Here is a 14,577-nt window from a genome sequence, read left to right on the forward strand (position 1 = left end):
TCTGTTTTGTCGTGTGCGTAGGTCAAGCGATCAATGCCTCAAACAGACAAGCAAGTATGCATCCCACCCGAGCTGCCCGAATTGCTGAAGCAGTTTACCAAAGCGGCCATTCGGACGCAGCCTCCGGATCTCATCCAGTGGGCAGCTGAGTAAGTTGTTCCTCTCAGGGGCCACGGACGAGGAAAGAGGGTTTGTGGGGAAACTGAAGAGGTCAGGCTGTGCAGGCTGTTAAGAAGAAGCTGGGTCTTTAAAATCCTCACGTAAATGCATCTAACAGGCCAGTGTGGGGTGCCTTCCTTAAAGTCGTAGCGTAAAGGACAATAGGCTAAGTGTCCTGGGGCAAAGAGGACCAGTTAGCTTACCATGTCACGCTTACGACATGCCCACCCAAGTCCATGGCTGCATGCCATCCTCCTGTCCTGGTTGGAAGGGGCCTGGGAATCTGGCTTGGAGCTAAACTCACCTTTTCCTTGGTTTACGCCTCAGCTTGTTCTCCTTCTGATCGCTAGATGGCAGCAGTACACCTAGTGGAGCGGCGCGCGATACCGCAGGGAGGAGGAGGTGGCCTTTCTCCAAGCTGGTTCCCGCTGATTAATGAAACACCTTCCTTCATGGCTGTGGAAACTCAAACCCGTGCCAGACTAAATACTCTTTGCTTCATGTCTCGGGGTGGAGTGGGGGGGCTGTTATTTCTATATTGATTTAAAAAAACAAACTGATCTCTCCCCTCTGCATGAAGATGTCCGTGATCACATGGACATCTTTCTGGAAAAGGAGGCAGAGCTGAATGAGGTCAAGTCGAGCTCCGTGGTGTGCATCTAGCACACTGGCTCCTTGAAGAGTCCCTGGAGGTTGCTCAGTGGGTGAACTTACACAACAGGGACTGACCTTACCGCGGCCGCTTCACATAGAAAGTCTCTCAACTATGAAACTGCTTCTTACACGTGCCTGCTGGAGACTGGGCAGCCTTGGTGCTGGGGCTGGGAACAAGACCTTCCCGGGTCCTTTTCTAGCTATTTTTCTCGATGGATGATTACTTCTTTAGCGGTCCCTCTGTGGGAAGATACCTCAGTTTGTGGAGGGGAGGGGCTTGAGGAAAGACAGCCTGAGGTGTGAGTGGGTGTATCCAGCAGGTGGTGGAGACAAACTGTGAAGCCCTTTCGGAAGGCAGAGGAGCTCTCCTGCTCCAAGGCTGAGCCAGGAAGGGAAGTAAATCCTTGGTGCTTTTAAATGGCCTAAAGGGAGTTGCTTTGTCTAGCCATGACTCCTGAGTCGTTTTCTATTTTGAATCGGTATGTATTACCTCTAACGTTACACTTTAATGTCAGAAGACTAATTTCTTTTGGCAGTCAAACAGATTTTGTTTTATGCCACGTGATTGCTTAAAACCCCATTTTATTGTTCTTGTGCTTCTGCATTATCGTAAGAAAAATGACATTTCTTGATATTGTCCCTGACATTTATGGAGGAAAACGTTTTACCACTGTAGCCTTCTTGTTCCATATTGTACGATATGATATACATTTTTTAGACATCCATGCACGATCAGTTTGTACTTCAATTGTAATGAAAAGGAGCATGTCCTAAGAACATTCTCCATCAAAAGCTCTCACTGAATCATTTTCTGTGGCTTACAACTTTAGCATTTTAGCAGATGGAACTCTATCAAGTGTCTCCAAGATAAAATAGGTATTGAAGCCGATCGGTGGTGGAACACACCTTTAATCCCAGCACTACAGAGACAGAGGCAGGCAGATCTCTGTGAGTTCGAGACCACCCTGGTCTACAAGAGCTAGTTCCAGGACAGCCTTCAAAGCCACAGAGAAACCCTGTCTCAATAAAATAAAAAATAAAATTCAGTATTTGATTCATCACATGTAAGAGTTTCCTTCCCTATGGCCCAACAAGGTAGAAGTCCCCCTTCTACCCCCAATGAGCAGGGCATATACCAATTTGCCCTGTAGCAGGCACTTGCAAATGGGGCGGCCTAAAAATTTAAAAATGGGGATTTTTTTTTTTAAAAAAGGGGGCAAAGATTTAGAGGACTGAATCCTCCCTGCCTGTGGCTTCATTTCCGGGTTCTCTAACCAAGTACACTCACAATTCCAATGCTGTTTGGAGAGTGCCAAGTTTAACTCCACTCACTCTGTATAATGGGTGCTGTGGTATTGCTGTCCCTGCCATTCACATCTCCCTCATCTGGCTGCAGTCAGAGGTGTCCCATTGTGTCTGCTCCCACCCAAACACTGTCTGCCTCTAGAGAGTTCTCATGGGTAGGCTCAAAAGTATCACGTTTTTCTACAGCCTGTCCCACCGAGGACCTCCAGCCAGGGGTGAGAAGTTACTGTTTTGATTCATGTCTCTTTAGTTCTGTTCGTTTTGTGTCTTAGAGATGGGCAATAGTTAGCTCCATCATGTATACTGATCCTAAAATGGCCTTTTTGAATGGCCTAAAATGAAACACCCTCTGTATTTTATACTACCTGGCTATGGAGAAAGTAGTGAGCAAGGGAAGTAGCAAGGGGCTGAAGTTCATGATTCAGGGATAATAAGACTTGATGGGGACAGACCCTGGCATTAGTTGCTCACATCCATTTTCTGAGGCAGGCCGCTTATTTCCATATCAAGCCAATCTTGAAACAGGACTTGGCCTATCTTTCACATCATCCACAAACCAAGTCCATCCCACACGGCAGTGGCACACAGTGATACATTTAACTACAAGCTCTGAGGGAGCAAAGAAGGAGGCTGCTTCACATGTACCATATCAAGTTGTTAAGTCCCTTCCTTAACACACCTTTCCAGCCCTTCTCCCCCGTGCTGAAGTCTCATGCAGGCCTCATTCCCTCAGGCCAGAAACCCTTTCTCACTCACCCCTGGAACATTCTATCTGCTCTTATTTTCGAAAAAGCACCATCTCCCCACCTACCAAACACGGATATAGATATCCTATAAATGTCCTAGGATCTCTATGTTTGTCTGTGTGAATAAATCACTAAGAAGGGATCGGAGGGTGACTGAAAATGCCTGGGGTGATTGCATGCCAGAGTTTTGTTGGTTGTTCCTCGTTATTCTTAGAGGAAAGAAAAGAATTTAATTCCTTAAGCCTCCTTCTTCCTAAAAGTAGAAATAACACTCTCAGACTTTTCCCATATGCAAATGAACTAGACATGGTAAAATGCTGTTTCTCTACTCAATTCCTTCAAGAGGAAAAGAAGGGAAAGTAAATAAAGTACCCAGAGGTTACTGGAACCTGGAACGCTGTCCCTTTTCTTGCAGGTATTTTGGGGCCATGTCCCGTGGAGAGATTCCTCCAGTGAGAGAGAGATCTGAGCAAGTCACTTTGTCCAATTGGGCTGAGCTGACACCTGAGCTGTTGAAGGTCCTGCATTCTCGGGTACGGAGCCTTCAGGGACGCTGTGGAGACTGAATGGGTTAGGCAAGGACCACCGGCCTTTCCATGAGGCAGCTGGCCATTAGCACTACCCCCAAAGTTTACTAAATCCTGGCCTAAAAGTGAGTTTTCCTTCAGAGAAACAGAAACCAGTATGGAGGAAACTGTCTTCTGAGGTCATCATAGACCTCCTAGATCTGGAAGGGTATTCAGAGATTCCGTGTAATGAATGTTGCCTGTCCTAGAAAGCGTAACTCCCTGGGCTCCTCAGCATCTCCTTGATGGATCCAGAGGTCTACCACAGTCTGCACAGGAAGTGTGTACACTACTTTCACCACTAAACCAAGAGCAGACACAGCCCAGCCTTCAGGGCAAATCCTGCCAATCCCCATGCATTCTCCTAAGAGTTAGCCTGTAGATGGAGAAGGGGAGATTGACTTGAGAGAACCAGAGGTTTGGCCAGTTCCCAGGATGCAGTTGAGTAGCATAACGCCCCACATTAGGGTACAGGATAGGGGAGGCTTGGGTGACTGGGGCTTGGGTTCCAGAGGCATAGCATATCACTGAGCTAACAGGCCCTGGCAAAGTACTGGGACACTTAATGGGCCATCTGCACCCTCACTGTGTCATTAGCTAACTGCCAAGTTTCCTGCAGAGTGAACATGACAGAGTTCTCAAGTTCCTGAGACCAAGCAATGCTACATATCCATTCTAAACCCTATAGGTAAGCCATAGGGTACCACATATCACTCTTCGGAGACAGGAGGGATGCGCATGAGACTCAGTGCAGAGAAGTCTGTGCAGTCTGGGAGATACAATATCATCCTTGATTCCCCTCATAAGAGGTCTCAGGCAAGCCTCTGATGTCCCATCTGCCTTACAGAGATAACAATAACAAAACTAGAGACCTTAAAGGTATCATAAAAGATGGAATATATTATAAGTGGATCTCTAGCATAATTCTGACATCTGGAGTTTTAAAGCTCTATCACAGCTTCACAAAGACAACTAACTAACTGTCAAATGGGACCCTCTGGCCTCTCTGGCTCCCCGTTCCCCTCCTAGTGCTGGGAGAACTCAGAACATCTTGCTTGCCATCCTCAAGTGTGTTTTCTGTGTCCTCTGCCCTGAAGGTTGCTGGCAGGCTGATCATTCATGCAGATGAGCTGGCCCAGATGTGGAAGGTGCTGAATCTCCCAACAGATCTGTTTAACAGTGTGATGAACGTGGGCCGCTTCACAGAGGAGATCGAGTGGCTGAAGTTTTTAGCCCTTGCTTGTAGCTCTCTTGGAGTTGTAAGTTATCTTTGTGTGTGTGTGTGTGTGTGTGTGTGTGTGTGTGTGTGTGTGTGTGTGTGTGTGATCCCATATGGCAGAGAGCTGGAATGACTTGGGGGTAGCACATTGGTTTCTTATGGGTGAAGCCCTAGATTCTGTTCTCAGTATACAAGAAACCAACTTGAAATGCCCCCATAACTTTTCTCTGGGCCTGGAAGGACAATCCATCTGTCCTTCCAGCTCTCTAGAGATAGCAAAAAAGAAAAGCTGCCTTTTATGCCTTCTTTTACTCTCTGAACTAAGGTCACTTTCCAGGCTCAGTGATCAGAAGCAAGGAGTAAGGGGAAGGAGGGGGAGGCTATCATCAGGCTCTACAGCGAGCTGGCCAAGTTTGGCTTTGGGTTGTTTGTGACTTTCAACCATTGCCCTCAGTCTCAGCCCATTCAAGACTTCAAGCTGTATGATAGCTCTTGTTTACTTATGGGGTCTAGAAACCTAGAAGCCATACCAGTAGAGACCTTAAAGGCATATTCAGCCTTAAAGAAAACTGTAAACACAAGCTGACATAAGATTCAGAAAAAGAGAAAGCAAAGAGCATTTTAAACATTTCTTTTAAATGAACAGGAAAAAAGAGAAGCTTTTGATTTCTAGAATCATAATCATGGAGAGAGGAAGTTCATACCAATTCCAGACTTTCCCAAATTAGTTTGAAAATCAGAAAAGCCATTTCCTGGTTTGAAAGGGGAAAAAAATGCTGAAAGCAGCTTTTAAACGCCTTTAAAAACGAGGTCTGGCCTAGGTGGACTCACTCTTGTTAGTCACTGATAATGAGCGAAAATGAATGAGAAATGTTGATTTGAAAGTGAGTCACTACTAATTTCTGAATCCCGGAGATAAACCTAAAGGTCAATAAGGAAGTCATTGCCTCCACGCAGGCCATCAAAGATGAGAAAGAAACTTGAATGTCTCAGCACAGCCAAGCACGATCTTGATCTTTCTTTTCAAATGTGCTCCGAACACGTACTTGGCATTTTTGTTCCTGTGTAAATTTAGCAGAAATATTGTAATCCAATTTTTTCCTGTGGGTTTCCCCTGCAACCACCATCATAATCATTTCTCCACAGAGAAGGAAAGGGGGGAATATTTGTGATTTTTTTTCTTCATTGTCTTTCATAGAAACATTACATAATAAATAAGTGACTAGTCTCCCAGGAGAGGAGGCAAACATAACAGGACAAATGAGTTGTCAACCAGGACTAAGCTCACGTTTGTTGGGGGGAGGGAGCTTCAAGGACTGAAAGAAATCACAGAAGAAAACTATTTTAAAATACACTCATTTTATTAAAGTCTCATAAGACTACGTGTTATTAACTGGATGCTCTGAGACTCTTTCTTCCTGTTAATTCTGACCTTGACCTTTGACCTTGACCTACCTCACCTTCAAAGGACACAGTAGGAACTAAGTAGGTTGGGTCCAACCTTAGCGCTTAGATAGGTGCAGCAATAGCCTTTGCATCTTGGAGTTTTGCTTTGCTCTTCAGGGTAGCAACTGAGTGTTTTAGGGAAGGGCTGATCTGGGATGAAGGGGTGTGGCCTCTTTAGGACCTCTGGTCTTCACTGCAGTGCTGCTGTCTGGTCCCTTGCCACTTGTGGCTTAGGCTTTCGCATCCCTTGGTTTGATCAGAGTGTCATACGGTCTCCACTGGCCCATCTTAGGTCTCCCTGGTGCTGCCCCTCCCCCGCCTCAGTGTATGCCAAACATTGTCCTCATCTGCTCCTTGGCTTTGGTCTGAGCCTCTCAACACTGTGTGAGATGTCTGAGTCATCATCTTCTTGTCCCCATATCTCACAGTAGCCTGCGGGTGACTTTGCAAAGCCACGTTCCAACTCCTTTTCTGTTTTGCACATCACGTACCCGGCAGGCTTTCTCTAATGTTCCTGCCTGCCAAACTGGGAGGAAGCCATTCAGTGAGCTATATCTTTCTCCATCACTTCCAAAACAAGGAAGTTGGATCAAGTGGTCTACAAGGGCCTTTCACCTCTAACAAGATGTCATGCTGTTCCACCAAAACAGCCTCAGGTCCTTCATCATTCCCTTCAAAGAACACCCAGAGATAAAGTCAGCCTGCAAGTGCATAGTCTGTACCAAAGGTGCCTGAGAATCCAGGAACAATGCATACACCCACTTCCATCATGCTTGAGCTTAATTGTGGGGCTGGTCAGCTCAGTAACCAGGCAGTTTGTGTTACCTGAACTCATGTGTTAAAATCCTAAGTCCCAAGGAGATGGTGTTATGAATGGGGCCTTAGGTCACAAGAGTGCAGCCCTCAGGAACAGGGACTAGACAGTCTATAAATGGGGATTGGAGGTGGCTGTTTGCCCCTTGCACCATGGGAGACTGCAGCGAGAAATCACCTCCTACAAAGGATAGGTCATCGTTAGCCCTTGATCTTGAACTCCTTGGCCCTCAGAGCTCTAAGCATCGGATTCTGATTTGTATTAAAACTCTGTCTAAGATATGTCATTATAGAAGCCCCAGTCGACTGAGAGAGTCAAGGCATTACCACTTAGTGAAGGGCTTGAGTTCCATCTATCCTTAAGTCCTTGGAGACCAGTCTACTGGAAATTTTCCCTTCCTTTGCAAGTAAGCTGTGGTCTTTTACTATCCAGGAAAGCAGGTTTTGTTCCCATTAGACGATTCTAATGGCTGGAACTTTTACTCCAGGAGGGAACAGGGACAGTGACTTCAGTCTTAAGCTCTCTGAACCTAACATGCATGGCTCCACATGCTATGGCTGGCAGACCTGTGCCATATTCCTGTCCAGCGTTCCTCCCCACAGGGCTGCCATAATGCCACCTGCTGTTCCACCAAGGCCACACATAAAAAGGAAAAGGTCATGTATAGAAGTGTGTTCATGTTTGAGTTTAAAATGAAGTTTTACATGATGCTGGAGGTTGTCACTATGAACTACCCTCCCCCCTACACACATGTATGCCACACACACACACACACACACACACACACACACGAATCTGATGAGAATGTGACGATCTGTTTACACTAAAATATAATATTTTTAAAGTTCCACGCCAAGAAAATATTTAGCCATGTTCTTTTTTTTATTTATTTAAACTATTTTATAGTCTTAAGGGAGCTGGAGAGGTGGCTCCGTGGTTAAGAGCACTTTGTACTTGTACAGAGGATCTGAGTTCAGCCCCCAGGACATTTAGGACATTCACATCCACCTGTAACTCCAACTCCATGTGAACCAACCCCCTAGCCTAGACTTTGAGGCACTTACACTCATGTACTGTGTGAACATGCTCACACACAGATGACACAACTAAAAATAAAATATGAATAAGTATGAGGACATTAGGATTTAAAGGCTTTATGGATAATCAATAAACGGTTGAGGTCAAAAGCACCTAGTTGTTTGCAGGGGTTGGCCACAACTTAACACAGGTTTGGTGATTTATACAACAGGAAAGTTTTGTCTCGAGTTCTGGAGGCCAAACAGGTCAAAGTTCGTGGTGTTGGCAGGTTGTTTCTTCTAAAGCCTCCTTTGCTGGTGTATGAGGAATTTCTCCCTCCCCTGTCAATCTGAGTCCATGCATCTCATGTCATTCTTGTCCCGCTCTACACCCCAGTCATGCAGAACTAAGGCCCACCCTCATCATTTCATTGCAGTTTAATCCATTTCTTAACGTGAATGGTGGGTGGCATTTTGGTTTGGTATCATGCTTTTTGATAGGATGTCATTATGTAGCTCAGGATGGCCTTGAACTGCCCATCCTCCTGCCTCAGCCTCCTTAGTGCTGCAGTTACAGGTGTTACAGGTGTGCACCATTTCGTTCAGTTCTCATCAACTCCTTAAATTTTCAGATTCTGAGACTTAGGACTTCAACATAAGAACTCGAGGGGAGGATAGTTCAGCCTATAATGGCGCCCCCAAAAGGACAGCATGATGAAGTAGGGGGGCAGAATTGTTTTAGAGAAGTAGGAAATACTGTGAGCAGAACTATGCAGCTCAGTGCACACACATGCTTACAAATATTCTCCAAACTGCTCACATGTTGACATCATCTCACACTTAGACCTTCTCCACCCTCAGCACACATACCTTCCCGTCTGACCCACACCCAATGTTAATGCCAATGCCCAGAATGAGGCTTCCTACATGAATGTTTTCTTGGGGCTGCAGGAGACTGACCTGTTACAAAGCTACAAACCTCAATGGCTTTTGACATCTGTGACTTACCATTTTTAAACTGTTATATGTTGAAGATGCTATTTTATTCAATGTTAGTTAAATGGAAATAAAATTAAAATATGAACTCAAAATGAATAGTACTTAATTAGGGCAAAAGGCCCTTAAAAAATCACTGCCATTTGGTCAAACTGTCTCTAGGAAGATGAGCCAAATTTATTTACATCGTCTTGGGTCTCATAGTAAAAGAAATACCATCTAGACATTGCATCCAGAAGGGGATGGTGGCTAAATCCACGAAGTTGCCAGGGAAGGGGACTTCTGTAGCCAGTCATGTTAGGACATATTTAAGCTGCTTGATCTCCCCAGCTCACTTAGCTCACCGCTCAGGACTGACTCTTGACTGAGCCCTGGAGACTGTATCTTTACATTGGCAGCTTTAGCAAGCCAGCAAAGTGTATGTGCGTGTGTGTGTGTGTGTGTGTGTGTGTGTGTGTGTGTGTGTGTGTGTGTGCAAAGATAGGTCATTTTTCTGAAACTATGATAAATCTCTGACCAAAGGCAGTTTGGGGAAGAAAGATTTATTTCCCCTTATGCTTCCATGTTCACAGTATGTCACTGAGGGAAGTAAAAGCAGGAGCTCAGCAGAAACCATGGAAGAACACCACTTACTGGATTACTACTCACTAACTTATGTCAATAGCTTTCTTATACAGTCCAGGCCCTCGTGCCTAAGGATGGTGCCACCCACAATGGGCTGTGCCCTCCTACATCAGTTAGTCATAAAGACAAACATGCCCACAAGCCAATCAAATCAAAGAAACTTTTCTATTGAGGTTCCCTCTTCCAGTAGCTCTAGGTTGTGTCAAGTTGACAATAAGAACTAACCAGAACAGTGATATATATTTTAAGTGGATTCCTATGAAGAATGAGTGTTTATCCCGTGAAACAATACTCTTCTAACTCTCCTTCCCTATTATGACTTTGACCCAGGTATCTTTGTGTGTGTGTGTGTGTGTGTGTGTGTGTGTGTGTGCCTGTGTATAATATTTATTATATGTAATTATTATATATAACTAAGTAGGCAAATAAGTGGGTGGGTGGGGGATATCTTTAGTCTTTAGGAGAAAATATAGGAAGGCAATAAAAAAATATTTCTGATTTTTTTTCTTTTTTTAATTTACTTACTATGCTTGTGCACAGGGTCAGAGGCCAGCCTGCAGAAGTTGGTTCTCTCCTAGGAAAAACTGAGAATTAGAAGTTGATGTTAAAAAGGATCTACTAAACTTTCTTAGGAAACACTAAGTTACACAAAACAGAAGTTAGCTAAAGGAACACTCCAGTTCTCTTATCAGGGATAGAACAATTCTGCCAGACAGGCAGGATGCCCCTGCTTAACAGTTGCCTGGGAGGAGCAGCATGCGCTGGCTTGAGATATATACAATAATATATTACTCTGTAAATCTCCCCATTGGTCCAAACAACCAAATCTTGGACCATACTTAATTACTAAATATGTAACTTGGGACCATGAAACTGCATAAACTGATGGGGATTTCAGTTCAAGTCGGGCCCCCTTCTGTACAATAGCCAGACCTACTACTGCACTAAAATTAAAAGTCCTTCCTTTATTAAACTCTGTGTCCTCGGTGTGATTGACAGTTCTATAACACTTCAAACATAGTCATGAGTATCAAACTCAGGTCATCAGGCTTATGCTCAGTACATTTTCTCACGGAGCCATCTCACTGGCCCAAGACAGTGCTAATCTTACAGGATGAAAGCCAGTTCTCCTTTGACGAGGTTATTCTAGTTAAACTCAAATATCTTGAAGCAGAATGATATCTGGAAGTCAGTATGCTTAGAATGAATTGATTGACACATGTTAAACTATCTGGAATCTTGGATCATCCTCACTCTATCTTACCTTTCTTGAGTCTAAATTGAGTCTAAACTGATCTCAGGGATCTAGCCTGGAAGAGTAATTTTCTCCTTCTGTATTATGGTTTTCTAGACCATTGCCAAAACTCTCAAGATAGTGTGTGAAGTTTTATCCTGTGACCATGATGGAGGACCACCCCGAATTCCTTTCAGCACCTTCCAGTTTCTCTACACATATATCGCTGAAGTGGATGGGGAGATTTCTTCATCCCACGTCAGCAGGATGCTTAACTACATTGAACAGGAAGTGTGAGTCAACTGTCAGCAAGGGAGAGCAAAAGTGTACTGGGGTTTGGCGTGGATCTAGGGGTGAAGCTGCTATTGACAATCCCTGTCATATAGTAGCCTCAACCACAATTTTTAATTTTACAATGATGGAAAAGAAGAATTTGTATTCACTGGAAACTAAATTTCTAATTAATTTCTAACTACTTTTGAACTTTGATATGATTTTCTGGACTAATATCGCAATGCTGTAATCTTCCCTGATGCTGACAGATGCATGGTGTCATAGTTCCCAGCCTGCCTTTTTATATTGCTAGGGAAGCAATACTCTATAGTTTACTGTGTGGCTGAGCTGGGATGGCCCAGGTAGACTGAGTGTGTTAAGGTCATTATTGACATAATATTTTCTTTGAAAAGATTCTTTACATTTAAAGATTTGTTATTTTGTAATGATGGGGAGGTGGTGGTAATGTACACATGAGGGCATGTCTGTCCTTGGAGGCCAAAGATGTCAGGCGCCCAGAAGCTGGAGTTACACATGGTCATGAGCCAATCAACATGGGTGCTAGAAACTGAACACAAGTCCTCTGCAAGAGCAGTGACACTCTTAACCCCTGGGCAACCCCCTCAGCCCCTCAACGTGGAATTTTCCACTTACAACAGGGAGTCAAAGACTTGCTCCCCATTATAAGTCAAGGCACATTGGCACACTTTTCCGTTCTGAGGATCACGAAATACTGATTTGAGGAAAGGAGGGAACAGTACAAGAAGGTGACCCATGCAGGGCTTTGGAGCTTAGTTAGAAGCAGCACCCACCTGGAGCATGTTAGAAATGTGGACCCCACAGCTCACTGTGGATTTATAGGATAAGAAATGCTGGGATGATACCTAGGAACCTGTGTCTTAATAAACGTGTTAAGTGCCTATGTGTTAACTTAAGTTGACCAACAGAAGAGGAAGAAACGGTAGGGGCAGGAAGAGACAGAGAAGAATGCCAAAGAGAGAGGAGAGGGAACAGCAAGGGGAGGGAGGCAGAAGATCAGGCAATCATGAATAAAGAAAAAGTGGTCAGCAAGATGGCTCTGCTAGTAAGGGCACTTGCTGGGCCAGCCTGGTGATGAGTTTGATCTTGGAGCCCATGTGTCATGATGACTTTCTTATTGCTGTGAACAGATGCAATGACCAAGGCGACTTACAGAAGAGTTTATTGGGGTCTTGCTTACAATTTCTAGAAGGTTAGAGCCATGATCATTATGGCAGAGAGCATGGCCACGGACATGTTGCTGAAGCAGTTACCTCAGTTTACAGTTGATCCACAAGCATGAGGCAGAGAGAGAGAGCTAGATACTGGGAATGGCGTGAACTTTTTGAAGCTGTAAAGCCCACCCTCAGGCCATACCTTCTAAATCTTTCTAAACAATTCTACCAACTGAGGACCAAACACTCAAAAATATGAGCCTAGGGGTGCCATTCTCATTCAAACACAATACCATGTAAGGGTAGAGAGAACCAACTCCATAAAGTTGTCCTCTGACCTCCACACATACATTGTGCAATACAATAATAACATTTTAATTTAAAAAAGAAAAGAATCAGAGCCTTGAGGGCAGCTGTAGTGATATTACTTGTGATTTATTAAAGCTTGTCTGAGGATTCAGAAAGCAAAGCCAGCCTCAAGCTATAGAGATCAGGCAGTGGTGATACATACCTCTTAATCCCGGCAGCCAGAAGCTAGGAGGTAATGGAGTACACATCTTTAATCCTAGGACTTAGAATTAAGAGGTCACCCAGATCTACACAAGTTTGCCATCTTGAGTGAAGTAACCCAAAACTAGAAAGACAAATATAGTATGCACTCATTCATAAGTGATACCAGACATAAAGCAAAAGATACCCAGCCTACAATCCACAACCCCAAGGAAGCTAGAAACAGATGGAAGAAGATGCAGAAATCCACAACTAACCAATGGACCATGCTCCTGCAGTATAATTGAAATGAGGGAGGAAGGATAATATGAACAAAGGAGTCAAGACCATGATGGGGAAACACACAGAAACAGCTGACCCGAGCTAGTGAGAGATCACTGATTAAGGTCTGACAAATGGGGAACCGGAACTACACTCCCTTAATATAGATGACAATGGTGTGACTGGGACAATATATGAGGTCACTGGCAGTGGTCCCAATGCACAAACTGACTTAATGGAGCCCACTCTATATGGAGAGAATCCTTGCTCAGCCAAGATACAGGGTTATGGAGAGTGGAGAGGTACCTTGGTCCTACCTCAACCAGATGATGGGACAGACTTAGTAGACTTCCAAGGAGCAAATGGGAGGTTGAGGGGAGTGGGAGGAGTGGGAGGAGAGAAGAGAGGGGAAGCCAGGATTGGAATGCAAAAGCTAAATTAAGAATAAATAAATAAATAAAAAAGATCCAGTCCTAAAGAGAAACAGCTCACACAAAGATGATCTCAGCACCTGGGATCACAAGCCTTTAACCCCAGCACTAGAGGGGGTATAGCAGATAGGAGCAGGGTCTTCAGTATTCAGCATATTCAGTATCAGGCATTCATTCTCCAGCCACAATGATGATAGGAAGACACTGAAGTCTCAATATTCTCCAGCCATGCTGAGCACAGGCTTCAGTCAGAGGTTTGGTGGAGCCAGTTTCACCTTTCAGTCGGAAGTAGAGTATGAGCTGTGACAGGCTACTTTGCTTTTCTAATCCTCAGCTTGAAGCTTGAACTCTCTGGGTATTTTATTTTTCATGCTACAGGCAGCCCCAATGAAATTAATTTGGTGTGATGTATACATATATAAATATATATACTATACTTTTAAAATTGATTGCTAAAACTAATTCCAGATATGTTTTTTCCCCCGACAGAATTGGTCCTGATGGCTTAATCAAGGTGAATGACTTTACTCAAAACCCTAGGGTTCGCCTGGAATAAAAGCACAATTCTGGTGGTTTTAAAGGAAGATACAGAGGTGTACTTCAGAATAGATGAACTCCATACACCACCCAAAGTCAATTTTCTTTTACAGCTGGCACAACTAATAAACAATTAGCCAGGAACGTGTGGAATTCGGATGTAAAGTTCTTGGGACAAGACTCTGGCATAGATTGTAAAGGTGGCTGACAATGCTTGGTTTCAGGACACACCTCAGGACAAAGGCAGCATGGATTTTTAAAGGCAGAGGGCCGACTGACAGGACTGTGATACTTTGTGGTTGCTGGGTGTCATTTGTATGAGGATCCTGGTCATCAGCTTTTGCTCATCCACTGCTTCATTTGTTGATACTATGCTCCTCATGCATCCATGCATTTATTATCAGTTTTTATTGAGGTATAAGGCTGCCAGGTAAAAGTCAAAACACCCAGTTCAAGTTGAATTTCAATGAATAGCAAAAATTTACATGGTCATTAGTTGATTTTTTTTTTTTAGTCTGGGCAATCCTAGGTGAAAACTAAGGGAGCTCCTAGGTATCTATAGCTAACTGTATCCAAGTTTTTCCCTTAGGAAG

The 14,577-nt window shown here is 44.1% G+C and overlaps 1 protein-coding gene across 1 annotated transcript in view; it reads left to right on the forward strand.

Moving 5' to 3' along the window:
• The window catches only part of Ropn1 (rhophilin associated tail protein 1), a 28,066-nt gene extending 13,938 nt beyond the window's left edge, over nt 1-14,128 (forward strand). The window contains exons 2-6 of the mRNA XM_051190962.1: nt 22-149; nt 3,280-3,397; nt 4,528-4,689; nt 10,897-11,072; nt 13,937-14,128. Of these exons, the coding sequence (XP_051046919.1) occupies nt 34-149; nt 3,280-3,397; nt 4,528-4,689; nt 10,897-11,072; nt 13,937-14,003 (639 nt within the window). The 5' untranslated portion in view covers nt 22-33 and the 3' untranslated portion in view covers nt 14,004-14,128. The remainder of the gene's footprint in view (nt 1-21; nt 150-3,279; nt 3,398-4,527; nt 4,690-10,896; nt 11,073-13,936) is intronic.
• The last annotated feature ends 449 nt before the right edge of the window (nt 14,129-14,577 follow it).

Source organism: Phodopus roborovskii, unplaced genomic scaffold (genome assembly GCF_943737965.1).
Source record: "Phodopus roborovskii unplaced genomic scaffold, PHOROB, whole genome shotgun sequence".
Lineage (NCBI taxonomy): Eukaryota > Metazoa > Chordata > Mammalia > Rodentia > Cricetidae > Phodopus > Phodopus roborovskii.